General features: G+C 42.4%; 1 protein-coding gene across 1 annotated transcript in view; it reads right to left on the reverse strand.

Moving 5' to 3' along the window:
• Positions 1-26,921, reverse strand: part of nrxn3b (neurexin 3b) — a gene marked incomplete at its 5' end in the record, with an annotated part of 438,954 nt that overhangs the window by 234,892 nt on the left and 177,141 nt on the right. The window contains 8 exons of the mRNA XM_080453658.1: positions 3,818-3,937; positions 11,273-11,446; positions 12,003-12,193; positions 13,106-13,374; positions 14,341-14,453; positions 15,698-15,817; positions 18,751-18,777; positions 21,017-21,220. Of these exons, the coding sequence (XP_080309784.1) occupies positions 3,818-3,937; positions 11,273-11,446; positions 12,003-12,193; positions 13,106-13,374; positions 14,341-14,453; positions 15,698-15,817; positions 18,751-18,777; positions 21,017-21,220 (1,218 nt within the window). The remainder of the gene's footprint in view (positions 1-3,817; positions 3,938-11,272; positions 11,447-12,002; positions 12,194-13,105; positions 13,375-14,340; positions 14,454-15,697; positions 15,818-18,750; positions 18,778-21,016; positions 21,221-26,921) is intronic.

A 26,921-nucleotide genomic window follows, 5' to 3' on the forward strand; every position in this document is an offset into this window, starting at 1 on the left:
CCTTTACTTTGTTCAAGTTGCTAGCATTTGGACAGTGGATAGAGAGGGAGTTTGAGAAGCAGACAATTACTGCTATTTGCTGCCAGCTATCAGAGAGAGGCAGAGACGAATTTAGAAGAGGACACACAAACGCACACACACACACACAGAAAGAGAGAGAGAGAGCGCGAGGGAGGATTGTCTCTCACATTGTTAATTAGAAACTCTCACGCAGCTGCACTTGCTGAATAAAAGCTCTAGCTACCCGCATGCATGTGTGCACCAATGCATGCCGCACACACACACACACACACACACACACACACACACACACACACACACCCGCACACACACGCACACACACACACAGCAAAGATAGAGCTCTGTTATCGAACTACTTCAATCAAACAATAACATGATTGCAGATATGATTCTGCATTGTTTTGGAGATTGCGCGGCACTCTCTCTAAGCTCAAGATCTATAAAGACTGCAGGGCTGCGTGTTTGCAGAGGGAGAGACGGAGAGACGGAGAGAGAGAGAGAGAGAGAGAGAGAGAGAGAGAGAGAGAGAGAGAGAGAGAGAGAGAGAGAGAGAGAGAGAGAGAGAGAGAGAGAGTATTAGAAGAAATAAAAGCAGGGGAGGAAAATAAGAGGAAAGCTGATTTCATGCTCAGGGGATTGCATCTCATTTTCTTCTAATGCAGGGGGGACGAGGTGCGGGCCTGTCTGTGGTTTTACTGCCACCTGGTGGCCTCTTCCCTGAACTGCAGGCGGTTGCTGCGACTGGCAGGATGCAGACCCTGGGCATCAAAGTCAACACAGAAGCACAGATGAAGATCAGGGCAATCAGTGGAAAACGAAACCGGGCCCTTATCTTGAGCAGACAGGAGCTAAAAGTGTGATGCAGAGACACTGATGGCTGCTGAAAGGTATTTGTGTGTGTGTGTGTGTGTGTGTGTGTGTGTGTGTGTGTGTGTGTGTGTGTGTGTGTGTGTGTGTGTGTGTGTGTGTGTGTGTGTGTGTGTGTGTGTGTGTGTGTGTATGTGCGCGCACGTGCACACGTGTGTGCGAGTGCGTGCTCGTGTCTATGTGGCTCCTCAGTCAGTTTTGATTCATGTTTTCGCTCTTACATTGTTTCAAGTGCAAATGGGAAGGAACAATAAATGGGCATAGGAAACGTTGTGAAAAGTAAAGGGCATTGCCACTCAATTCTAATGCAATCCCCTGAGGTTTAGAGAAAACACAGCCGGTACCTTATGAACAAAGTCCCTCGCAGAAAAGAGAGTCAATTAGGGAAGAGAACACACGGATCCAACTGTAACTCAGCATGGAACGCCTTGTGTTTCAACCAGAATACGCCTGACCCCCCCTACCCCCCCCCCCCAACCCCCCCATATCCTCCGCAGGCTGGAATGATGAGATGAGAGCATCTCATTACTAATTAAGAGTGAACGAAGCATTGAGCTCCGACACGTCTCACAGAGGGAAAGAGACAACCATGTCGATATATATCTGTATCCGTACAACACAGATACCACCATCCACATCAACACCGCAGAGAAGAACAGAGACGGGAAGTGGAAGGGAGTTAGGAAGAAAGAAAGAAAGAAAGAAAGAAATAACGAGACCAACAAGAACGAACGATCAAAATAAGATGGAGGAAAATAGGCTCTACGCACAGCAGCCATTTTGGAGAGAAATTGGGCCTCTTCTTACTCCCTTCACAGGTGTTACCAATGATACTAATGAAGGCTCCGTTCCATTCTGGTCAAACAGAGTCAGGGTGCTGATATTGTGCATGTTGGCTCACTGGAAACACTCTGCTACACCAGTGGGTCTCAAAGTGTGGTCCAGGGACCCTCATGGTTCCTTGAGGGGGTTCCAAATGGCCCCTTAAAAAGGTGTTTAACTCTGAGAGTGTACGAATGGAACCAAATGGACCCTCACGGGTCCATTTGGTTCCATATTTGTACACTCTCAGAGTTATGGGGGTCCTTGAAATTAAAAGGTTTGAGAACCACTGTGCTGCATGAAATGGAACAGAGCCGTCATTAGTATCATTGGTAAAACCTGTGAAGGAAGTAAGGCAGAGGCCCAATTTCTGTTCAACATGGCCGCCGTGCATAGAGCCTATTGACAGTCACGAGGACAAACTGCGTGCATGCAGTTACATGAAGACAGAGGCATCGTATCATTTGCGTGGCAGAGGCAAAAGTAGCCGATCTACAAGCTCACGACGCGTCGCAGCGCGGCGTACGGTGAGCTTGTGGATCGGCTATTTTCAGGCATGTGACACCGCCGCGCGAACAATTATACATCAAGCCGTACATCAGTACAGCAGCAGCTGGAGAATCGACCACTGGAGATAGTGTGGCGCATCCCCGAGCGCCTCCATCACCTCATTAGCCCAAGACCCAGCAGCTCTGTGCCCCCGCTATTAACCATTAACCCTTTAAGACCTGAGAAGATTCTAGAAATGTCTTCTAAATCCTAAAAAAAAATTGAGAAAAAAAAACCAAATTTTTTTTTCCTCGATTTTTCAAAAATAGCAGATCTACAAGCTCATAGCGCGGCACTCGGTGCCGCGCTATGAGCTTGTATATCTGCTATTTTTGAATAGCCTAAAGAAATCTAAAGTGACACAGATGCGTTCCAGGTATCAATGGGTTAAATGAAAGCCCACTAGCCATGATTACTGAAGGGAAGACCCCTGTTGTCATGGGAATAAGAGATCGCTACATGCACACAGCAGCACACTCGTCACAGTGATAGGACATGTGCACTGACGCGCGCACACACACACGCACACACACACACAAGTACGCACGTACGCACACACACACAAACGTGTGGCACACACATAGAGGAACACACCCTGGCGGGTACTGAGAGACACACACACACACAAACTCACTGAGATAGCTCTTTGAAGGGCGTTTATGAAAAGTCGATTGAGGCAGAAGTGGATATTCTACACACTGTCAGTCACAGTGTCTCGGTTCAAAGCCCAACATACAAAAGGCTTGGGGAACATCAAGCGGCAAACTGGCAGCAACAAAAGCAAACCACCCCTCACCCTCCGACCCTCACCAAGGTCTCCAAAAGGTCTCGTTTAAAGATCACAACGCCACTTTGGCGTCAAGGTAGTGAATGTATTCACCGAGCACAGTCACTCAGTGGCGCCTCCTATATGGAGGGCACAGCAGGTCCACGGGCGCAACCAGTGGGGCCACGCATGGACTTAACCCATTAAGACCTGGAACTGTCTCATTTTTAGATTTGAGCTAAAAAGCATTTTACACTTTGGGCTATTCAAAAATAGCAGATATACAAGCTCATAGCGCGGCACCGAGTGCCGCGCTACGAGCTTGTAGATCTGCTATTTTTGAAAAATCGTGAAAATGTGTGCAAATCTTTGAATATATATATTTTTAAAGCAAACATTTTTAACTCAAATCGTTGCTTCTGGGGGGTCCCTGGAACAAAATATTTTGATGGGGGTCGGCGGCCAAATACATATCATTTTGAGGGTCCTTGACATGAAAAAGATTGAGCACCACTGATATAGAAACACACGTTTTTCAGAAAACTGTTGAGATTTAGGAGACATGTAGAATCGGCTTCAGGTCTCAATGGGTTAATGTGAAAGGTGTGTGTGTGTGTGTGTGTGTGTGTGTGTGTGTGTGTGTGTGTGTGTGTGTGTGTGTGTGTGTGTGTGTGTGTGTGTGTGTGTGTGCGTGTGCGTGTGCGCACACGGGCGCACGTGTGTGGACCAACACGTGCATGTATGAACACACACACGCATCTCATCATGACGTTAAAAGGGAGTGGTACTCACGGTCGTTGCACTGGGTTCCCGTGTAGGACGTCATGGTGCAGTCACAGGTGAAGTTCTCCCACTGCTGGATGCACACGCCCATGTTGGCACACGAGTCCTCCTGACACGTGGTACTGGGACCTGGCGTTGGCAGGATGGAGACAGAGAGAGAGAGAGACAGAGAGAGAGACGGAGACAGAGAGAGACGAAGACAGACAGACAGACAGACAGAGAGGGAGGTACAAAGAGAGAGGTGCAGAAGTGAGAAAGACAGAGAGGGACAGAAAGTGAGAGAGACAGTGGAGCCATAGGAAGAGAGATAACAGTTGGACGGAGATGGAGAAGGGGACAGCAGTGACAGTGAAGGAGCCGTGAGAAAAGAATAAGAGGCAGGGATACGAGAGAGAGAGAGAGAGAGAGAGAGAGGGGGGGATTTAGAGAAGGAAAAGAGAGGAAAGCAGGGAAGATAAGAGATCAAATAAGAGACAGAGGAAAGGAAGGAGCGAAAGAACAACCAAGTTTGTTAAAAAGAAAAGGAGAGAGAAACAGAGAGGGAGAGAGAGGAAGAAAAGTGAGAGCGACAGACGGACCAACAGACAGACAGACAGAGAGACAGACAGACAGAGAGATAGCAAAGGAAACATGTTAACCAACAGTATAGGACGACTGAGCTTTAACATGCAGAACGAATGCACTCCGGAAAACACAGGTGCACACTATAACCTCATTTACTACTTCGCGGTCATACGGTGAAGTATAAACCAGGATAATGTATGTGTGCCTTATAGAAGAAGGAGCAAGGAGTGGACAGCAGCACCACGGGACGCCCCGACGGACGACACAACCCATTTGAACCAGGGAGCCAGGGAACATCGTTCATGCTGAGTAAGTGTGAAAACACTGTTGTGCTTTCAGAGAATAAACAGCATCCATGTTCTACATTTACGGTACATCGTGTATGCTGCACTGAGGCCAACTTGGGGGGGGAGGGGGGGGGTGGGGGAGGGGGGTGGTTGTCCCGTGGTGACACTGTGGACACTTTGTCATGTCCTTCTTTTGACATGTGGAGGGTGCAGAGAAGCATGCACGTTGTATCATTCCAACAGGTGGCTCTGAAACGTTCCGTTCCAGTGAAGCATACAGTAACACGCTGCATTCCCTCTGTGAACAGGCAAGACGAGACTGAACGATAAGACATGAAATAAATGGAATACAAAATTACATCTTTTCACAACCGACGGCATTCATGAAAAGTGACCAACAGAAAAATGTCTCTCATAGCATTCTTTCCAAACGGCTCTCTCGCTCTTGCTTTAAGAGCAACACTCTTCACGCCCACACACAAAACATCCACAATTTCTGAAAAGAGACATAAAGAAAGAAGAGAACTGCACTCCAGGACGACGAGAGTGCATAGCCTTCGGTATGCACTCCAGCGGGTGGGGAGTGAAGACGAGGGTATTCAAAGTCATAACAGGATGTGTGCCATTCTCCTGCACCACACATAGCTTCAGAAACGTTTGAATACGGAGAGGGAATGCAGATAGGACGAGTGTATGACATATATAAAGACACAAATAACTCCCAGCAGACTCTACAAAAAGAAAAAAAAAACACCTCCTTGAAAACCCTCCAGATAACCATACAGTATACAGAGAATATAAAACGATAAAAGAAAACGGTCCAAACCATAGACAGGCGCAAGTAAACAGTCTTTAAGAGCAAATGTCTTGAATGAGACGATGTGAAGAGAAGACATTTGAATTTGAAAACAGAGCAACATCGCCGGCTGAAAGTGCGTTTACTGTGTAATGCAAAATGATGGCAGTCAGCCCTGCATTCCCCAGAGTGTATAGCATCTGTAGTGTGTGTGTGTGTGTGTGTGTGTGTGTGTGTGTGTGTGTGTGTGTGTGTGTATGCGTGTGAAAGCTTGTATGTATCAGCAGCACGTGCAACATGAACTTGAAGAACACGCATCAGATGGAATAAACTGTTGTGCAGTGGTGGAAAAAGTACTCAAATTCTTTACTTAAGTAAAAGTACCAATACTGCAATATAAAAATACTCTGTTACAAGTAAAAGTCCAGAATTAAAAATTTACTTGAGTAAAAGTACAAAAGTATTGGCATCAAAATGTACTTAAAGTACCAAAAGTAAAAGTACTAAATATTTGAAAATAGCAGATCTACAAGCCCACAACGCGTCGCGATGCGACGCGTTGTGAGCTTGTAGATCGGCTATTTTCAAATAGCCTATGTATAAAATAGGGCTAAAGTGGTTAATGTATGTGTTATAATATCATAGTTTATATCTGAAAAGTAACTAGTAACTAAAGTTTTCAAGTAAATGTAGTGGAGTAAAAGTACAATATTTGCCTTAATTGTACTTAATTACTTTCCACCACTGCTGTTGTGTACGTGGTATTTGTGTGTGCGCGTGCGTGCAAGCTTCCGTATGCATCAGCACGTGCATCATGAACTTACGCATGCGGACGTGTGCGCATAAGGCAGCGTGCGTTCGTTTGTATGTGCAGGCAATGTGTTTGGGTGTGTTTTTTTTTAGTGTTTCAGCGGGAGACAACTCGCTCTCTGAAATAACACTTTCTCATCTCGCTGAAGTAGCTAGCATGACAGGCTTTGAAAGGAAGGCAAGCGACACAGAGAGAGAGAGAGAATCAGAACGAGAGAGAGAGGGGGGGCTAGATATAACCGCACTAACTTGTCAGTGTTTAGACACGCGATGACAGCCTCATTCTCTCCCTCTGTTCCAACCAACTACTGTAGAACATCACAAAACGCCCTGGTCGTTTCATACCTGAATCCATTACTCCCACACGGTGTCTGTCTATGCCTGTAGAATCGGTTTTCTTACTCCCTAGTCTGTCTGCATGAGTGGCAGAAATTGTTTTTGATCCGAGCTGCACCGCTGAGCAGATTGTTTACTCTTTTACCTGCTGGTTCTCTGCTGGAGATGAACTAAACAAAATCACAGCTTAAGCTTGAATGAAGACAGAGCAGTCTCACTGTAGAATTACTGTTGATCCAGTCAAATATTGACTATATTGTGTTCATTGGCAAGGGTGGCCCGACACAAATGACATTGCAGTGATTTGTTTGGGTGTTTTCTAAGGACACACCATAACTTGAAACAAATGTTGAACATAAACACAAAATGATTCATGCAAATAATAACTGGATAATTGTACTAGGGCACAATAATGTGATTATACTTTTATTATGTTGTAATATTGCCTGTAAGATCACCTACACCCAATATGGTTCACCTAAGAAATTCTGCATTGGTTTAAAAAAAAGAAAAAATAGGGAGAAAATGAATAAATATATACAGTATAATAAATAATAATCCCAGGTGTTACTTGAGATTACAAAGTGCTCTCTATAAAATGAGCATGTAATTGCTTCATTATTACCCTGGAATAATGTGTGTCGTTATATGAAGTGCTATCAAAATATGAAACCTGCGAACATCGCAGTTCATTCCAAATAAGCTCTAATGTAATGACCCCTATTCATCTCTCTCTCTCTTTCTCGCTCTCTCTCTCGCAAATTTTGCTGAAACTGTAATGGGCTGGGCTAAGCTGTCCAGCTATGCAGGCAGGCAGACACTGCTGTAGGAACCAAGGGCGTTTCTAGCATAGTTTAATAAGAGAGGCTTAGCCCCTGTAGATGGGTCCAGAGGCAACGTCCCTGGACCCAAGGAAATGTTCAGAATTTCATGCATAAGATACATAAATCTGAAGCACTCTATTAAGAGTGCCAAAAACGGTCCGGACCGTTTTTGAGAAGCCATGCGTTGTGTGCCAAAAACGGTTATGACCGTTTTTGGAAAAAAAAATATATTTTTTTATTTTTTTATTTTTTTCCTTCACAGCACCAGGAGATATCATTTTTCGAAGATTTAGACTCCAATCCACTTCCTGGTTAACTTATGACTTCAAAAGCCTGTATCTCGGCTCCTGTGTACTTTTTTTTTTTACTATGTATTTTTGACTATTTTTGACTATTTTCAACTGGCTGCAACTATGGAACGGATTACCGAATGTTTTTTTCCCCCGATTGTACAAGACCTCTATGTGTGTAATGAGGGGATCACCGTGAGGACGGTGATCACTGAAAATATTTTGTGACTACTTGAAAAAGGTTAAAAAATTGTTAAAAATCCAGGCACTGACTGTACCCTGTTTTCAAAAAAACCTGGCACTCCATGTGTTAAAATAAAAAATATGTCAAATATGTATAACATGTTATCTTCTGGTATGTGGGATTAACTGGAATTCTTTATTTGATATGAGAAGGTTGGGTGCTCCAAATGTAATCCTAAACAATTCTGGTGAGTATAAAACCCAGCCAATGAATCAAGCTGCACTTTTGGGGTTCAGTGGTTTGTGAGAAACATTCCAAAAGGAACAACTACTAAATAGCTGTAATTATTAAAAGGCTAAACTAAAGACCTCTCAAAAGGAACTAATGAGACTACTACTAGACCTCACACCTAGGACTTTAGTTACTAGTTACTTTTCAGATATAAATTATGATATTATGAAACATACATTAACCACTTTAGCCCTATTTTATACCTAGGCTATTTGAAAATAGCAGATCTACAAGCTCACAACGCGTCGCAATGCGACCCGTTGTGAGCTTGTAGATCTGCTATTTTCAAACATTTTTGTACTTTTACTTTTGGTACTTTAAGTACTTTTTAATGCCAATACTTTTGTAATTGTATTCAAGTAAATGTAGAATTCTGGACTTTTACTTGTAACAGAGTACTTCTATATTGCGGTATTGATACTTTTACTTAAGTAAAGAATTTGAGTACTTTTTCCACCACTGGAGCCTTGTAGATCTGCTATTTCCGGTGCGTGACAGAAGCAAGCACACGGTGAGACTATACAGTATATGACATCGACGATCAATAAAATTATAAATAAGCAGTGATAAGTGATCAGGGGCTTGGTGCAATAATAATATCCAAGGCTTAACTCATTCAGTGCCTGACTTATTTCTGGCAGTTTGGCTCTGAGTGCCAGAGCCAAAAATACATTGTAAAAAAAAAGTGCTTAGGAAGCGAGATACAGACTTTTTCAGTAAGATGTTAAACAAGAAGTGAATGGAGCAGCAAATCTTCAAATCATGATATCTTGGGTTCTGAACATAAAAAAAAAAAGATTTTCTTTTAGGTTTTTTTCATGACGTCGGCGACGTCATTGGCACCCTGGGCTTATAAAAACGTGACGTCGGTGACGTCAATGGCACTGAATGAGTTAAGACCCTTAAGCCCCCCCCCTCATTTGGAATTTGTGGCCCACTGATCCAGGCCTGCAGGCAGCAAGCCAACATGCCAACCACAGATTTACACAGGCCTGCAGAAACAGCAGCTCACTAACACATGAATTCACGGTAAAAGCCAACTCTCGATGCGCCCACCTCTATGGATTCTAGCCTCAATACTCATTCCGTCGCTTACTGATTCATGGGAGATCGTTTTTTAAACCCTGCTCTGTCTTGTGCTGGCGTGCACATTTAGTTTACTTTTCTCTATCTCTCGTTTATATAGTTTGCATTCTTCTTCTTGCATCGCCTGCCAACTGCTCTCTCTCCTGTATATATGTGTGTGTATATATGTGCGTATGTGCGTATGTATGTGTGTGTGTGTGTGTGTGTGTGTGTGTGTGTGTGTGTATATATCCCGCTCTCTCCATTTGAAATGCCAACCGATGTACAGTATCTCTCTCTCTGAAATGACAATTGATCACTTTATATATTTGAAATACCAACTGATTTCTCTCTCTCTGAAATACCAACTGATTTCTCTCTCTCTGAAATGCCAACTGATCTACCCGTCTCTCCCTCATATATATATATATATATATATATATATATATACCGTATATGTATATGTATATGTATATGTATATGTCTATGTGTGTGTGTGTGTGTGTGTGTGTGTGTGTGTGTGTGTGTGTGTGTGTGTGTATAAATATATATATATGTATGTGTATATATATATATATAAATATATATATATATATATATATATATATATATATATTCCTCAGAGAGTCATATGTACTCCCGCATCATTTAAGGGACAATGTTGCCACGGTGACACCCATAATGCATTGCACACAGCAGTCTTTCAGGCCGGCAGGCCTCAGAGAGGCGGGCGTTGAACCCTCTACCTTGCAGGTCGGCTTTGGTGAAACCAACTATAGTTAGCGCAGAAAGAAAACAAACAAACAAACAGAACAGAACAGAGCGGAAAACAAGAGTATAGGTTAGTGAGGGATCATCTGTGTTATACATCTAGTACTGTAAAGTGTTCCAGTTGGATAAAGTGTCAGAGGTCATGTGTTTAATTTGTTAATCAAGAAATCAAGCAGTGAAAAGAAATCACATGACTTAATGGTACAAGTATGACTTCCTGTGTATAATATTTATTGTACAGTGCATCTCTTATCAGATCATGACTGTGTGCACTGTCTAAATGGAAGAAGCCTGTGGCAAAGCCTGCATTACCACTGAGGGTATAACTACAGTATATTAATGTTGTACTGCCCTCTAGAGGAGTGCCAAGGACTGCACCATTCACACAACTCAATTACGTCCATATTTAATCTAGACTATAGACTTTTTAATAGTTCTGTCACTATGGATTGGAAGAACCATTCCGAACACAATGAGGGTGTGTCCACACACTCAGTGTAAAAAAAAAGATAGAAGAAGAAGAAGCAGCAGCATTTTGTTTGCTGTATACGGTCCAGTAATAGGTATGGACCTACTGTAGTTGAGCTGTGTGAATGGTGTAATCCTTGGCACTCCTCTAGGGGGCAGTACAACATTAAAATATATGTGCCCTCAAGAGACACTGCAGCAGGGTCTGCCATGGCCTCCAGGTACACTGGCAGGAACATAGTGAAATAGTTTGATATAATAATAATTTTCGCTGAAAGAGAAAATGTGTGACTTGCATTGTGTGTCTGCAAAGTGGGAGATCTGAGAGCTGAAGAGGAAATTAAAGGCCTTGAAGGCGGGGTGGCTGAAGGCAGGTGCCACTGACAGATCAAAACATCTCTTAACAAGTTTGTGCAGCTCAATAGTCGAGTGAACTCAAGCATCAATGGAGGCCAAATCAATGGCACACTTGAAGACTTTACTTTTAAAACTACCCATCATTTAAAAGGAAATTACTTTTCATATTGAATTGCTGTCACTTCTCTTCAGCACACTAGATTTGACCTTCATTTAAAATCCTTCCACGTAGCTTGCAGCTATACTGCCAATGCTAGTCACACTGACAAGGCCTGGGGTGGAAAAAGAACATATTGTAACAGACCAGGATATGTCCTTTAAAATGTCAAGGTGCTAGTTTAAGACCAGCAAGGTGCACCTCTCATTGGCACAGTGGCACACCGGGTCTTGGCTTTTAGAGCTTTCTAAAGGTCGGCTGTACCTTCGCATCCGCGGTCAATCTGGCCGCTGCGGAACAGAGCGTCGTTGATGAGGTCGGGCAGGCGGCCGTTAAGGTCGACCGAGGCCAAGCAACCCTGGAAGCCTTCTCGAGACACCACCAGCTTGGGGAGGTTCTGGTACATGTTGGGGCCGAGGCCCCCGACGAAGAGGTCACCTAGATTAGATTATGAGAAATGGAGGGAGGGGGAGAGAGAGAGAGAGAGAAGGATAGGGGCCATTCAATTAGAGCTTAATTGGAAGGGACAGGTGAGTACATTGTTGGACAGGTTGATGAGATAAAGCTGGTTGAATAGATGAATTGATTAATTCATAATTTGACAAATATTATTACTAGATGCTGTTATTTCGTTGTTCAATAATTTTGGAATGAAGTCCTTGAATTGCAGTCTAAATATATACATTAAATCACTTTTTTAACTAACAGTACACACGACTGTGTTCATCACTTTAATGTTGAAGCTGATAAACGTGGGGCTAATTTTAGCTGTTGGGTAGTGTAACATATTATAATACATCAATCTAGATCTGCAGATTAACTAGTAACTAAAGCTGTCAAATAATAAAAAGCACAATATTTGCAGTGGAGTAGTAGTATTTTTACCCTAGTAAACCTAGTAAAGTAAAAGTACCTAAAAGTTGAACTCAAAGTACAGTACTTGTAAACGTAAATAAATGGACTTCAGTTACTTTCCACCACTGCACAGTAGTACCTTTGAGGTCCAGGTTCTTTGCTCCGTTGACGTTCTGGGTGACGGATTTGGAGTCCACCTTGAGGGTGTGTGTGTTGGTGGAGTCCCGGGTGATGACCACGTTGTGCCACTGGTTGTCATTCAGCGGGTTGTCACTGTTCCCCTTCAACAGACTGGGTCCGTTCCCCAAGTCAAACACATAGTGGATGAACCTGCAGCAGAACACAGTGATGATGACAGTCCATCTGCATTGTGTAGGGCTGTCACGATCATGACGTTTGTACGGATTAAAGCAAAATAAAAGATCACGACTGAAATGTTTTGCTAGGCAAAGTCCTAATCTGTGATTTGTGAAACAGCGCGAAAGGAGCCACCTCACACTAAGCACTGTGTGTCCTTGAGACTTTAAAAGTATAATTTGTAACCAATTGTAACTTCAAACTCCATTTTAACCATGATTGATAGATTCATCGAAAACACCCGTCCTTGGTTCTGGTATTTTTGAGCAAAACGCAAAGGAAAATAAAAGCCTGGAGATCGAGGCTATGGTTCTGGTGACTCATACTGCCCTCCTATTTTTCGATTACTTTTTTCATTCTTTTTATTAAAAATGTTCTTGTATTTATCTTTTTTTCATTTTCGCCAAAAATGTTAAAATATTAATGAAAAAAGTCATTGAAAAAACACAGCCCCCTCACGCATTAGAAGGACAATGTCATTCATCAGAAGCAAGGACGGGTGTTTTCGATTAATTCAAATGGAGTTTGAAGTTAAAATGGGTTTGTAACGTGACTGATAAAATGAATATTTAGTATCTAAATACTGAATCAAGCAACTTAAAAACGGTCTTGGGTGCTCACAAAAGCCCTGAGTAGATGTTAAAATGACCTCAAACACGTTTGAAAGTGAAATGTGTGTGTGTGTGTGTGTGTGTGTGTGTGTGTGTGTGTGTGTGTGTTTGTGTGTGTGTGTGTGTGTGTGTGTGTGTGTGTGTGTGTGTGTGCGTGTGTGTGTAAAATAAAACGCACAGTACACAGCATCTCTCCTCATAACTCTACAATGAACTACATGTACTCTCGCGGTGGACTACAATGACCACAATCCTCACCAATCCACTCACTCACCCTTTGACCAGCTCCACAGCGATGAAATCATTTCCGTCGCCGCTGTTGAAGAGGATGAAGCCATCGGAGGAGGTGGTCTTGAACTGGAAGAAGAGGTGCATGGTGGTATAGGCCTGCAAGGTGGCCAATCCCAGATAGCTGCCCTTGGTCTTGAAGGTCACGGGGTCGGCAATGATGGAGCGCATGCCGAAGCGGGCGTTGAGCTCGCAGAAGTCTATGTCGCCGTTCTTGCACATGTCAATGTACAACATACCGTTGAACTTGAGGCCCTACGGAGGAATGAACAGGAGGCGGTTAGGGTCACATTAGACACTGGACAGTCAATCAGAGGCAGACCCTGTCAGTGTGTTAACAAGATCTAAACCAAATTAAATGTAATTTTTTTTACAAATGTATATTTATTTTCTCTTAGTATAACTCATTTGTATATACATCCATGCTACTTTAATGTGTTTATGCATTCTTTTCTAGGCGTCTTGTAATATTCATTTTTAAATGAATTAATACAATATTCTTTTTTGGAATACAGTGGCGGTAACCAAGGTCAGTTAGGTAAACAACGTTACTTATCAGCTTTGTTCACAATTTTTGCTTCTTTGTTATATTATTGACAATTTGGCCAATATTTGATCAGTTTTTATAGTATAGTTTGTTGATTACTTTTTGATGGAGTAATGGTCTTTTTTCATTTCACTTCATTTACTTTCTTTTCTACACATTGGCTGCCAAAAACGCAGATCTGCGTTCTATTTTTAATAAATACGTTGGCTGCCAAGAACGCAGATCTGCGTTCTATTTTTTTTTTTTTTTATTTGACCCAAAGACCAAGGAGATATGATTGTTCGAAGATTTAGACTCCTATCCACTTCCTTGTTAACTTAAAACTTAAAAATTCTGTATCTGGGCTCCTGAGTACTTTTTTTTTTTCAATGAAAAATCTCTGGCAGGCTACAGCTAAAAATCTGAAATAATTCTGGCAGTCAATGTGTTAACAGTTTAAATAGTCACTTTACTGTCATCTGGGGACCCCCCCAAAATCAGGTAGAGAACCACTGGACTAGCTGTACAGTATTTGCAAAAACAATACATTTCATTTTGTAAGCACCTTGCTTACAAAACACCTGGTCTCGAGGCCTTTACCTGCCAAGACGGGCCCCGAGACGACGCTGTAATGAAACACTGTCAGTTAACTGGGGGAGGAGGGTTGTGTCACAACGGATCAGGCTTCACCGTACCTGCAGATGGCCTATGAAGGAGGAGGGTGCCGACGAGACGAAGCGCCGTTCCGTCAGGATGCCCGTCTCCACGTTGTGGAACTCGAGACGGGTGTGGTCGCCTGCCATCTGACCTGTGGGGTGCGAGAGCAGGAAGACAAAAAAGGAGAGGAAGAGGATGGGTAGGGCGGGTGAGAGGGTAAAGATAAGGGACGGGAGATACTGGGTGTCCGGCGGATTTAGGTCTGAACCACTTTTAAGCCCCATTTTCTAATGTTTTCACCGACTCAGAACAGGAAGTGTTTATGCCACCTTCTGGAGAATGGAACTACGGCTATGCTACGTTCACACTGGCAACAGATACAAAAGATACAAAGACACAGAGCATATTTGTAGCTGAAGTTGAAGCCAGCTCAACTTTTTTTTGTAGCTTTGTAGCTGTTGTATCTTTTGTAGCGGCTACAAACGTTGGATGCATCTTTGTGTCTTCATGTCCGCTGGCTTCAGTTGAAAAAGAAAGGCAGCCTGTATCTTTGTAGCTGCCAGGGTGACCGCAGCATTATGCACATTCTATTGCATGTGTGTATAAAGTCAGATATCATCTCTGTCGGGTGGAAACCTCATATGTCCAAAAACTGTTACTTTTCAGGATTAAAATTCCCAAAACGGCAAAAGTAGAATATGGACACGCTCAAAACGCTTCGCACCGCGTTTCGAGCTTGCAGATCTGCCACTTTTTTATACTTTTGTGTGACGCTGTAGTGTGATCAAGTAGGCCAGTGGTTTTCAACCAGTGGTCTGGGGGACCACCAGTGGTCCTTGAGGGAGTACCAGGGGGTCCCCAGCGAAATTAGTTAACATAGCGTCACAATTATTTTTAACCACTTAGCTTTGGCTATTCAAAAATAGCAGATATACAAGCTCATAGCGCGGCACCGAGTGCCGCGCTATGAGCTTGTAGATCTGCTATTTTTTTTAAAACCTTGAAAAAGTGTGCATATCTTTGAATATTTATATTTTTTAAAGCGAAAATTAACTGATATCTTTGCTTCTGGGGGTCCCTGGCACAAAACATTTTCAATTGGGGGTCCGCGGCCAAATGTATATCAATTCAGAGGTCCTTGGCATGAAAAAGGTTGAAAACCACTGAAGTAGGCAGTTTATTTACAAAAAAACACAAAAAGTTTAAAATATGGAGATAAGAGGTTTCTGCCCGACAGCAACGATCTACAAACAAACCTATAGACTGACTTTGACCCAACCGGTTAAACCAAGTACTCCAATGATCAATCAGATCGACCAAACATGAAACATTTCAACGTGCATCGTGTATCATGCATTGTAAAGAGCAGATGGTCGGAGCGGCCGCAAGAAATACCTTCAGCCATGTCCTCGTCCACCGTCAGCTTGAAGTTTTTACCGCGGCGGATCACTCGTACAGAGTGCCACTCATTGTCGTTGAGCTTTTGTCCGGCATAAAGGACTTCAGGGCCCTTGCCTGAAGAGGAGGGTTTGTTAGTCAAGGGACAAGGGAAATGCGACACAAACCAAATCTTTGTTTTCACACCATCAGTGAACCACAACACGTTGATTTGTCATGGAGAGACTTTGATCTGGAGCATGTACGATACAGTATATATATATACATACACATATATATATATATATATATCATATATACATACTACTACAGCATACGTGTGTGTGTTTTTTGTTTTAAACAATAAAGTCAGGTTTTATCATTTGAGGACATACTGTACACTGTACTTCTGAAGACAAAGATCTGGTTTGGATTTAACCACAGAGAAAAAGAAACGCAACAAATCATAACTGACAGCGCAACATTAGGGAAACAAATATTTGCTCTTACTCATACTGGGTCTCAAAATCAAATCTGAGTGTGGGTGAGAGAGAGAGCGAGCGAGCGAGCGAGAGAACCTTTGACAACATGTATTCAGTAAATGGGAGCTTGTGAGATTAATGATTTTCTTTTTTTTTCAGGCTACCAGAAGGGGGCATGCTTGCCCCACTGTTCTGAAAGACTAGATTACGTCACCAAGCATTCTGATTCAAGGAGATATTGTACTTCTCACAGTTCCGGTCTTGGCAGCCCACACTACTGCTACTGTAGTGATCACTTCAACCATGTAGTTAACAGCATTCTTCCTGGTGTTCCAGGTCTAAATTGGTTCCTCATTAGACAGCCACAGTGAGCAGCAGTAACCCCAATTCTACTGAGCTCCAGTCATACTGTTACTGTAGGTGCCCAGGATTGGAGCTCAGAATTGAACTAATTTAGATCACATTGACCACAGGGCTGTAAGTCCCACATGTGTCACAACTGAAGGGATTTGCAGCACAGGCATAGGTTTTACATCGGCAAGAAGCAATTTAAATTTGAGTCCAATTTAACTAAACATAGATGTGTTCATGTGATAGAAAGTAAAGTCCATTTAAAACTTTTACCCAAAACTGAGGAGAAATACATCGGCAGCTATTTTAAGAGAAGTTACTTGACTTTTTTTTTCTTTGGCTTTTCGATATTTTGTTCATTAGCTACCATTAAATAGGTTTTCTTATATTGCTCCAGGAGACATGGAGCAATTGGGGTGCTCCTTCCATTCCGACATCTCACCACTCCGACTAGTGGCTTCCGCGTGCGGTTATGGTTAGGGTTAGGGTTAGGTATAGGGTTCGTCAACGTCGGAAAGGCGACATGTCGGAAAGGAGAAATGCACCCGGAGCAATTTGGGCATGTAGCTACCTCAAGGCCAACCCACTGCCCAGTCCATTTTGTTTTAGGTTGAAATGATTTTTCGCAATAATATTGACAATTATGTGAAGGAGTGAAGGTATGTTCAAGCTAAAAAAGGGGTCTTACAAAAGTACTGCAGTCTGCCTTGCTACACAGCATACTTGCCCAAGGTGTTGAGAGAGTGTTTTGACAAGATGTTTTGGCCTTGTCTAATTGATTAATGGATCGAGTAATTTCCTGATTAACTGGTTATACTGAATAGATTAGATAAATAGAGTAATGACTTGAAGGGTAATCAGATCACTTGTGTTTATCCTGTGCTTCTCTGATTAGTCTAGACCCCGATTTACTGTAGCTACCGTCATTTACCTTGTGTAAATATACATGGATAAAATGCTGAGGATAAAAGGTCAAAATAAACCAAACAAATTAAATGAGGCGACTGTCTATCACACCACACAGAACCTCAGACTAACTGAAAGACAGTGTTTGTGCATATGTGTGTGTGCATGCATGTGTTTCACAGCCCTTTAGGATGATTCATTAGTCACAGTAATCAGCCTAATTGCAGTGAACAGGTGTGTTGCATCCGTCACTCAACTCGTGTGTCTGCGAAACACAGACACGCACGCGCACACATACACGCGCACACACATGCACACGCTCTCTCTCTCTCTGTATGCTGGGCCTCATAAAATGATGAAAATAATAATGAGTCCTCTGTATGAATAAGAGCAGGTATTTCACAGTAGCCTATCACCCCACACATACAGTGATATATTACAGTAAAGTGAATTGTAACACATATAGCCTACATTTAGCAAAAGGAGAGAATTTATGCAATATAGTATATTGAGTGCAAGTGAGTCATACAGTAATTCACAGCATTGTCAAACGATACATGCTACTCTATAGTCTTGGGTAAGCAAATATACCACAAATGTTCAGAGGGCAAAGGGAAAGATTAAGGACCACTTGGCTGAATAAATGTAAAAAAAGAAAAAAAAGAAGAGCTTTTAAAATGCATAGAATATATCAAGTTACATTAGATTCATATAACTTTGATCTCTGGCTATTACGCGCCCCACCACAACCCCTCTTATCTTTGTAATCCTCTTATAAGTCACCTGCATTCGCACATTGGAGGGAAATGTTTACTTCACCGCACAACCCTTTAGACAAGTGACAAAAGCATGTTGAAGAATGACTTATTTTCAACTGATACGGTCATTTGTTGTTGAATTAATCGGTTGAAAATACGTCATCGGGTCGTCAAGGGTCATGTGACAACGTATACATCCCTCGATTTATACTGCATCGTACGGCGATGCCGCGTTCCGGTAATATCCGATCTATAGTGCTTGGCAACGTGTCGTCACCACGGGGGGGGGGGGGGGGGGGCGTGGCATAGTAGCTGCAGACATACTGGTGGGGGTCAATGTTAAGTCAACCTGTTTATCCCCCACCAAGATGTCCGCCGCTCCAAATGACACGTGTTGACGCCCCCTTCAGGATTTTTTTGCTACGCACTATAGAAGATCTACGTAGATCGGATATTTCGGGCGCGCGACACCCGCCGCACGATGAAGGCAAAAAGAATGACATCACACATAATGTAATAATCAAACATTGATTGAAGGAAGATATAAGACTCCAGAAGTGGAGTGTGGACTTACTGGTGTTACAGTTTATCCTGACACAGTCTAGAATGGGGGAGGGGAGAATAAGTGACAGATGAAATCGCATCCTTCAAGGTTACAGCTGCAGACATCCAAGAACAAGAAAAGCCACCTTCCGGGGACGGTCACATGACGGCGGGCGACCATTTTTAACTAGGGTTCGGGAGTGACTGTCGTATTAGGGTGCCAATAGCGGCTGTCCAACTCCCCTTGGATGAATATTGGTGCTACTAATTGAATTATAATTAATAGCCTGTAATCATTGTTACGGTATCATTCAATTGAATATACTTGTTTTCTCTAGTTTAACGACCGAATCAGCGTGTAAGTCTCTATTGCAGAGATAAAACATGGGAACAGTGGCCTCCCCTGCAAGTAACAAGAAAATCTTGTGAAACAAATGTCGCCACCCAATCATCAATGATGATGATACACGAAAGAAGAAGTTTATTTCCCCCCAAAAGCATTAACGTATTAAACTTTCTGAAGTATTCATTTACCGCTATTGTATCAATTTCAAAATGGTCACTCGCAATTCAACGGCCACATTGATTTTCCAACCCCAACAGTTGGAGCCAGAATGTCTTATACTAGCACAGTAGGCTCATGGCGTTGGTATCAAATAACATTATTAGTGTAAGAGAGTCAAATTTCAGGCTTCAGATTGCTACTAAAACCCTCCGCCTATAAAGAGGGATGTTGTGAACCTGCCCACTGTGGCAGGTGAGCTGGCTGCGTGGGGTTGGGATCCATGTTGCCCGGGCTCGTCATGTGCCGTCAACCGCAACAGAAAAGTGGGAGCAAACAGCCTCGATCCAGCCAGCACCAGCACCATACAGTGGCCCCAGGACCCCCCCCCCCCTGTGGGAGAGACCTGTATATTATCATTTACCTAGAATATCTAATGTGCTATGGCTGCTCTACAACGGATGGACTGGTTTTTGCAATGCATGAATATTTTAAATTGAGCAATAATTCACCAGTATATATGGAAACTACACTAACATGTGTGTTATCATGTGTGCTTGAAGAATGATCAAATTCCAGAATAACGGCAAGAAATGTGAGCCGTGAGTGTAATCTAGTTTAGTATCTGGGGGTATGCGAGTTTATTGTGCTGCAGCGTTAATGTTTGAAGGCGTTTCTGTTGACAGGTAGTTTGCCTGGCTATACAGTACACGCACGCATGATGTACGGTGTAATTCAATCTAATACGGGGTCATTTGCATAAAGGCCTGTGCTCTCCCTTAATGTCTCCCTACGCCACCATCTGCAGGCGCGCTGGGTGCTGTGGCCTCGGGCTGTTTGCCAGGCGGGCCGCAGGCTCTGGGCCTTTGAAGGGGTGAGTGCCATCTTTGAACAAGGCATGAAAGATGCCTGGAAGACTGAAAAAGGGGTGCTAATGGACAGAGAGGATCATGGGACCTGCTGTAATGGACAAACCGAAAAGGATGAAGGACACAGAAAACCACCCACAGGAACACCATAAGAATGTTGGCTGAATTGAATCGATGAATGTATATAGTGTATGTATGTAGAACTTTTGAATAGATGGCAAAACACGATATAAAGTCTATCTAATGCCTGATTCATACTTTTATATATATACTACACGCCGTGCTGTGAGCCGGAAATAGCCAATCTGCAAGCTCACAACATATTGCAGCGCAACATGTTGTAAGCTTGTAGATCTGGTCTTTTTGGTGCGTAATATCGGCGTGCACCTAAATCAACTGCCTAGAGCGGCAGTGCCAACTAGTCAATTCTGAATATAGTAAAAAACTGAGGAGTTACCGCATCACTTTTGAGTAACGGCTACGTGAATTGCCGACTGTTTCTTACAAAATGGCTGACGAGAATGCGGTCATGAGCATGGCTCCAATGATATTATGATCTGTTCAGAAGATGTACCGCAAAAGCATGGAGATCATTACGTGTTAGATTGATGAATGTATACTGTACGTACAGTATATATACACACACACACACACACACACAAGTCTACAAAGACATCTGAAGCATCAACGCAAAATAACTTTACACTCCAGGCAACTAAGAAAACAACACATGCAACTATAAAGGAAAAACTACATAAAGAAAATTATGTTTTAGTATACGTGTTAGATCTAATATTAGGTCCTGAACCATGAAAAAAAGTTGAAATCATAAAAAATATATATATTCACACAAATAGCAACGAAGGCCTTCCCCCCCTCAAAACTTAGTTGAGGTCAGCCAGCCGAGCGGGCGGTTTATACGATACCTAGGTTGACCGTCAGCTTGACCTTGCCGCTGTCCAGCTCCAACCTCAGCGTGTCGGCCGACTCGCGGGACGTGGCCGCCATGAGCAGACCGAACGCCCTCTGGGACATGAAGCGCAACGACACGTCCTCGGCCTCCGTGTGCATGATGCTGGGGAGCACCACCTTCATGTACATGCTGCCGTCGTAGGAGAGGATGGACGCCTCTGTGTGGAGGAGAAGAGGAGAGAAGAGCATGGATTAAATCAAAATAAAACCTCACGACTGAAAGAATGTGTACGGCTAAGTCTTATGTGATCTGTGAAACAGCGTGAAAGGAGCCCTCCCCACACTAGCGCCGTTTCCTAAACAATTAACACAATTGTGTAAAACGAATCTTGATTATGTTTTAGTAATATTGTTCCTGCTGTTCTACATACGGCCAACCAGGTGAAGAAATCACAGATTGAGGCTTTAACCTATGCTTTTATGACGTATCCGAGACCATTAGGGATATGGAAAATGCTTCTAAACATTTTGCTAGTTTGACAACTAATTAATTAATTTTGCTATTAACCGTAACCGAAAATAGCCGATCTGCAAGCTCTCAAAGAGAAGAGAAGAGAAGAGAAGAGAAGAGAAGAGAAGAGAAGAGAAGAGAAGAGAAAAGAAGAGATTTATGAACACATACATCGTGTAATCCAAGGATATATCTTTTTTTTATGAATTACTATCTGAAGATATTATAGCGGCTAAAATGACGGATTGCATTTCAAAACTCTAGGAACCCAATACACAAGCAGTCATGGAATGATACCTCACCTCCTTTACTGAATGCATTAGAACAAAAAAGCCTCATTTGCAATTTCTGCCGTGAACATTGATCTAATTCGTTTGTGAATTGATTTGATTGCATCGCACATCGCAGCTTTCTGACAAATGTGTTTGTGCTTTGCTTGATTAATGACGACTGCGTACGGCTATTCATCACCCGTGATATATCTAAATTGAACACAAATGGTCCCATTTTATTTCAGATAAACTTCATATACGTGACACGTGTACGTGCACCTACTGTAGTGTGTGTGTGTGTGTGTGTGTGTGTGTGTGTGTGTGTGTGTGTGTGTGTGTGTGTGTGTGTGTGTGTGAGAGAGAGAGACCATCATAACAAAGTGATGTACCATATTTCATAGACTTTGTATGTTTTTGGCAGCTTTGTTTGTTCTAGAGAAGCTTAGCAGATAAGAGAGTGTACAGTATGTGCTGTGAAAACACACACACACACACGCGCGCACACACCCCGAGTTCATGCAAATATGGCTATCAAAAGTCGAGGATGACTGGCTTCGTTCACCAGGGAAAAGAAAACCCAATTTAAAAAATAACATATGTTCCATATGTTATCAGGACAGAACACACACACACACACACACACACTCATACATACATTCCCAATCTCAACCATATCGATCATCCATCATATGACAGGTGAGCCTCTGTGGTACACACTGCTCAGCATCCAGAAAATTAAACCACAGCACGTGTGTGTGTGTGTGTGTGTGTGTGTGTGTGTGTGTGTGTGTGTGTGTGTGTGTGTGTGTGTGTGTGTGTGTGTGTGTGTGTACATATGTCATTCATTCAGGCTTGGATGGTGGTTTGAATCAGATCAAGCCGTATGTGTTCCATAAATTCATTGGACAAATGTACAACTACACGTAAAGATGCATGAAGCTGCATACATAAACACACACATGCACACACACACACACACACACACAGATATGTTTGGCATCCTACAGTATATATCCTGAACAAATGGAAGCAGTGCTCTCATAGACCTGGAGCTCTTGTCGTATTCCCCAGATGGCCACATTGCTCCCAGTAGCGTGAGCCTCCAGGGAACTAGCTGTCTTGCTTAATTTCTATTTATTTTTTGTGATCGTCTCATTTACAGAATAGAACAACACACCATGTTAAATTTCAATATTTGGCGAGCAAGCCAGGTGAGCACACTCACACCAGTAGACTGCCACCTATATCGTTGCTGTCGGGCAGAGACCTCTGATCTCCATATTCTAACTTTGTGTTTTTTCCTAAATTAATGCCCTACTTGATCATACTACAGCGTTACACAAACGCATCAAAACTAGCTTGTAGATCTGCTACTTCTGTTGGTTTGATGTATATAAAACCCACAGACACACTTCAGCGTGTCACAATGAGACGTGTTGTGAGATGGTAGATCGACTATTTTTGCTACTTTTGCGTCACGCCTTTGTACTTAATTAATTTACGACTTTAAATGTAAGACCTTTAACCGTGCACATGACACTGGGATTTCATAAACTTGCTGCTATATCTTTTAAGCACTTTGTGTTCCTCTGTTTTGTCTCTTCCTTATCTTTACTCATCCTTTACTGCAATATTTAGAGCTCACACAAAGACAATTTTCACCCACTTTTTAATTATTTTTTATCTTGTATCGGTTTGATGAGACAATACAGTTTCATTGGTTGATTGAGTGATTGAAGATTCAAGGACCCCCAGTTTAACATGCATTAGGCTACGGACCCCCATTTAATGGCATTTACACTTCTGGGACCCCAATTCATATTGTAAAATCAATGTTAATTTAACTCTGAGAGTGTACAAATGGAACCAAATGGACCCTACAACATTTGTACACTCTCAGAGTTACAGACCCATAAGGGCCCATTTGGTTCCTGTCCATCATTTAGCTGGGGACCCCCTGGAACCCCCTCAAGTACCCCTGGGGGTCCCCGGACCCAACTTTGAGAACCAATGGAGTATACTGTACTTAAATGGTAGCCTGCATGCACAGACAGAGAAACGGCACGCATGGATCACTCAAAAGTGACGTGAAACGTTAGCGTAGCCTAGCGCAACTAAACCATTCAAAATCCGCACTTATTCATCCTATGCGCCACCAAGGCCCTTAGTTCATTGTTCAGCAAAAGATACAAATCTGTAATGGAGAGGTGGTGATGTTTGGAATATTCGGTTCCCTTTTTAATATTCAAAGACATGATGAGAGAGATACAGCCAGAGAGTCAAAAATGTATGCGTGCGCGTGCGTGCGTGTGTGTGTATGTGTGTGTGTGTGTGCGTGTGTGGGAGAGATACCTTACACCTTTAAACTACAGTACTCAAACCCTCTTTACTTCAGACCAGCTGGGTACCCCAGGGGCCTATATTTTGGTTCCCTGCATTTTCTCCTCTACACCACATCTCTCCGCTGAAAATAGCCGATCTACAAGCTCACAACACGCCACACTAAATGTTCTTATAAATTATATTGTATATCCCACTGTCATTTCTTGTAATTATTGTCATAATCCCTTTATCAAGACAAGTTAAAAAACTAAACAATGTGTCGTGACCACAGAGTTGGGTCATCATGACTTTTAAGTTGTGATTGACTTCAAAAACATCCAGACATGCTGCCTACGCACTTATCAATACAGTAATAGTATAGTAGGCTAAAAAGCCTACATAAATAGTATTTCTGTGTGTCAACACTCAACTAAAATGTCCACCGCTTCTTCTTCTTTCTTGTATCTTCTCTGAAGCCGGTTTATAATTATTGTGATGAATCCAAAGCTACAATTTATCTAACTTCTATTGAAGTGAGAGCTGTGGCTCGAGCCAGCATTCATTCTCCCCGCGCGTCGCGAGCCACTGTTCTTCTTCTTCTTCTTCTCTTATTTACTGGCGGTTCGCAACCAACTTAAGGTGCATATCGCCACCTACTGAACAGGAGTGTGTAACATCATGTCAAATATCCCATCAATTAATTTTTTATTTTTTTTTAAGTAAACAGTGCCTTTCTAACCATAACTACTCCCTTTCCGTCTGTTCCAAGAATCCCCATAATATCCCATTCCAGTCCTGCTTCAACAACTTTGTTATATAATTGTGTTCTTTCCTCTGCATAACTGTCACATTTTCAGTTTCTCCACAGTTCCCACATTTGTTGCTCTCTGCCTTACCATTGCATACAGTGTACTATTTAACCCTGTATGACCCACCCTAAGTCTTGTGATGATGATTTCTTCCCTTCTGCCCCTTTCATTATAGGGGGCGGGCATAGCGACGTCACAGGGTCGAGACGCCGTTAAATCAGCCCACTTTCGCCGCCATAATGAGTGAGTAGATTGACAGCTGCCACAAGTGTAGAGTAGTGTAGTGTAGTCTGTAGTCCTGTGTTTGTTGTCCAGCAAGTAGACGTGTACATTATTATCTATCTCTAACTTGTCTGTTGCTCTAATTTAGCAATGGTACGACAGTGCTGCATTGGATGCAATGCCAAGGTTTCAGACGTTAAATTAAAAAAGTTAAATTGCACACATTTCCAACCTGGAAGAAAAGCTTTGGAGATCAGATGTCGGAGATATCAAAGAAACGTTGTATGGCTTGGCTTGGGTATCTTAAAGGTATCATGACATTCATTTTCACTTTTTTTATTTTCAATGTTTTATTTGGGGTTTTATGACCTCAATTACAGCCAAAAAACCTGAACTTAGAACATTCAGTGGATTTTCTGTGGTCTGGGGTTTTCTGAATAATTAGGCTGAAAAGTAATCTGAGCTTGGCCCTTCCACAGTGAGGTCACAGTCGATTAATCCCGCCCACTCTCCTCCTCGCCCCTCCCCTCCCCTATCCTTTCCTTTGGGGGGGGGCGGAGCAGAGGCGATGATTGACAGGAAAAATCCCTCACCAGCGACACCCGCAGGCAAAGATTTCTTTTTTCATTGCAGTTGAAAAGGCTTTAGAAATGTGAGAGAAAAACACCTGCCATGGATCACTGGAATGGAATTTTCACTTAAAACTTTTTGTACACTTTTGAAGGACCAGGACAAAGACTTTGAATGTGGTGTAAAAGTGAATGTCATTAAACCTTTAAATACAATGAGATTGAGCTAACAGCTAAATTGTGTTTCTCTATGTGTCCAGTCTGAGAAACGTTGTCTAACGTGGGTGGCTTACGGTCACGGTGGCTGAGTAAACAGCCAGGGACTCTTGTCTGTCTGTCAGCAAGTGTTCAGACGTCGGAGATATCAAATAAATGTAGTATGGCTTGGGTGTCAGCTGACGAAATAACATAACCTTCAACAACATTCCCAAACACATATAAGCTCAAACGAGCATGACAGCACACAATCAAAAATATAAACATCTGTTGGAGGCGAGGGCGAGGCGAGCATCAGCGTTGCCATGTCGGCTTATTATAAGCGACTTTGGGCTTCTTTTTCTGTAAAGTTGCTTGTAAAATTGGTAGTTGCGGGTTGCGTTTTTTTGTGTGGCTTATTTATAAAGTGTACTTGCTTATTTAGGCTTATTTAGGTACTTGCTTATTTAGGCTTTAAAAAATAAATAAATACATTTAAACCAGTGGTTCTCAAATCTTTTCATGAAAATGTTTTGTGCCAGGGAGCATTTGTGTTGTTAGCATGTTTTAAAAAATATTCCAAATATTCTTTATTTTATTGCAAGAGTTTTTTTAAATAGCCTATGTACAAGCTCACGTGAGCTTGTAGATCGGCTATTTTCAAGTAGCCGATGTCACTAAGCCACTTCTTTTGGGCTTGTTTTCATAGACCTGGTTGCTTATTTCTCTCGCAAAATATAATTAATAATAATACTTCGCTATAATAATATTATAAATATATATATAAATAATCAGTACTCAAGATGACTATATTTTATTTCGGTTACACAACTAAGCAACAAAACGTTGTTCTTTTCAGGTAAAATGAATGATTGTGACTGACTGGGCACTGTCATTACATCTGGTCTAGGGCACAGATGTAATGACTTTTTTCCAGGTAGCGTGCCTTTGCGTCTGTTCAGCTTCTCTCTGTATGGTATCTCTCTGTCACGCATTGCCCGGTCCATCTTCTGTCCTTT

This window comes from Gymnoscopelus braueri (genome assembly GCF_963280865.1).
Source record: "Gymnoscopelus braueri genome assembly, chromosome: 16".
NCBI classification, from domain to species: Eukaryota; Metazoa; Chordata; class Actinopteri; order Myctophiformes; family Myctophidae; genus Gymnoscopelus; species Gymnoscopelus braueri.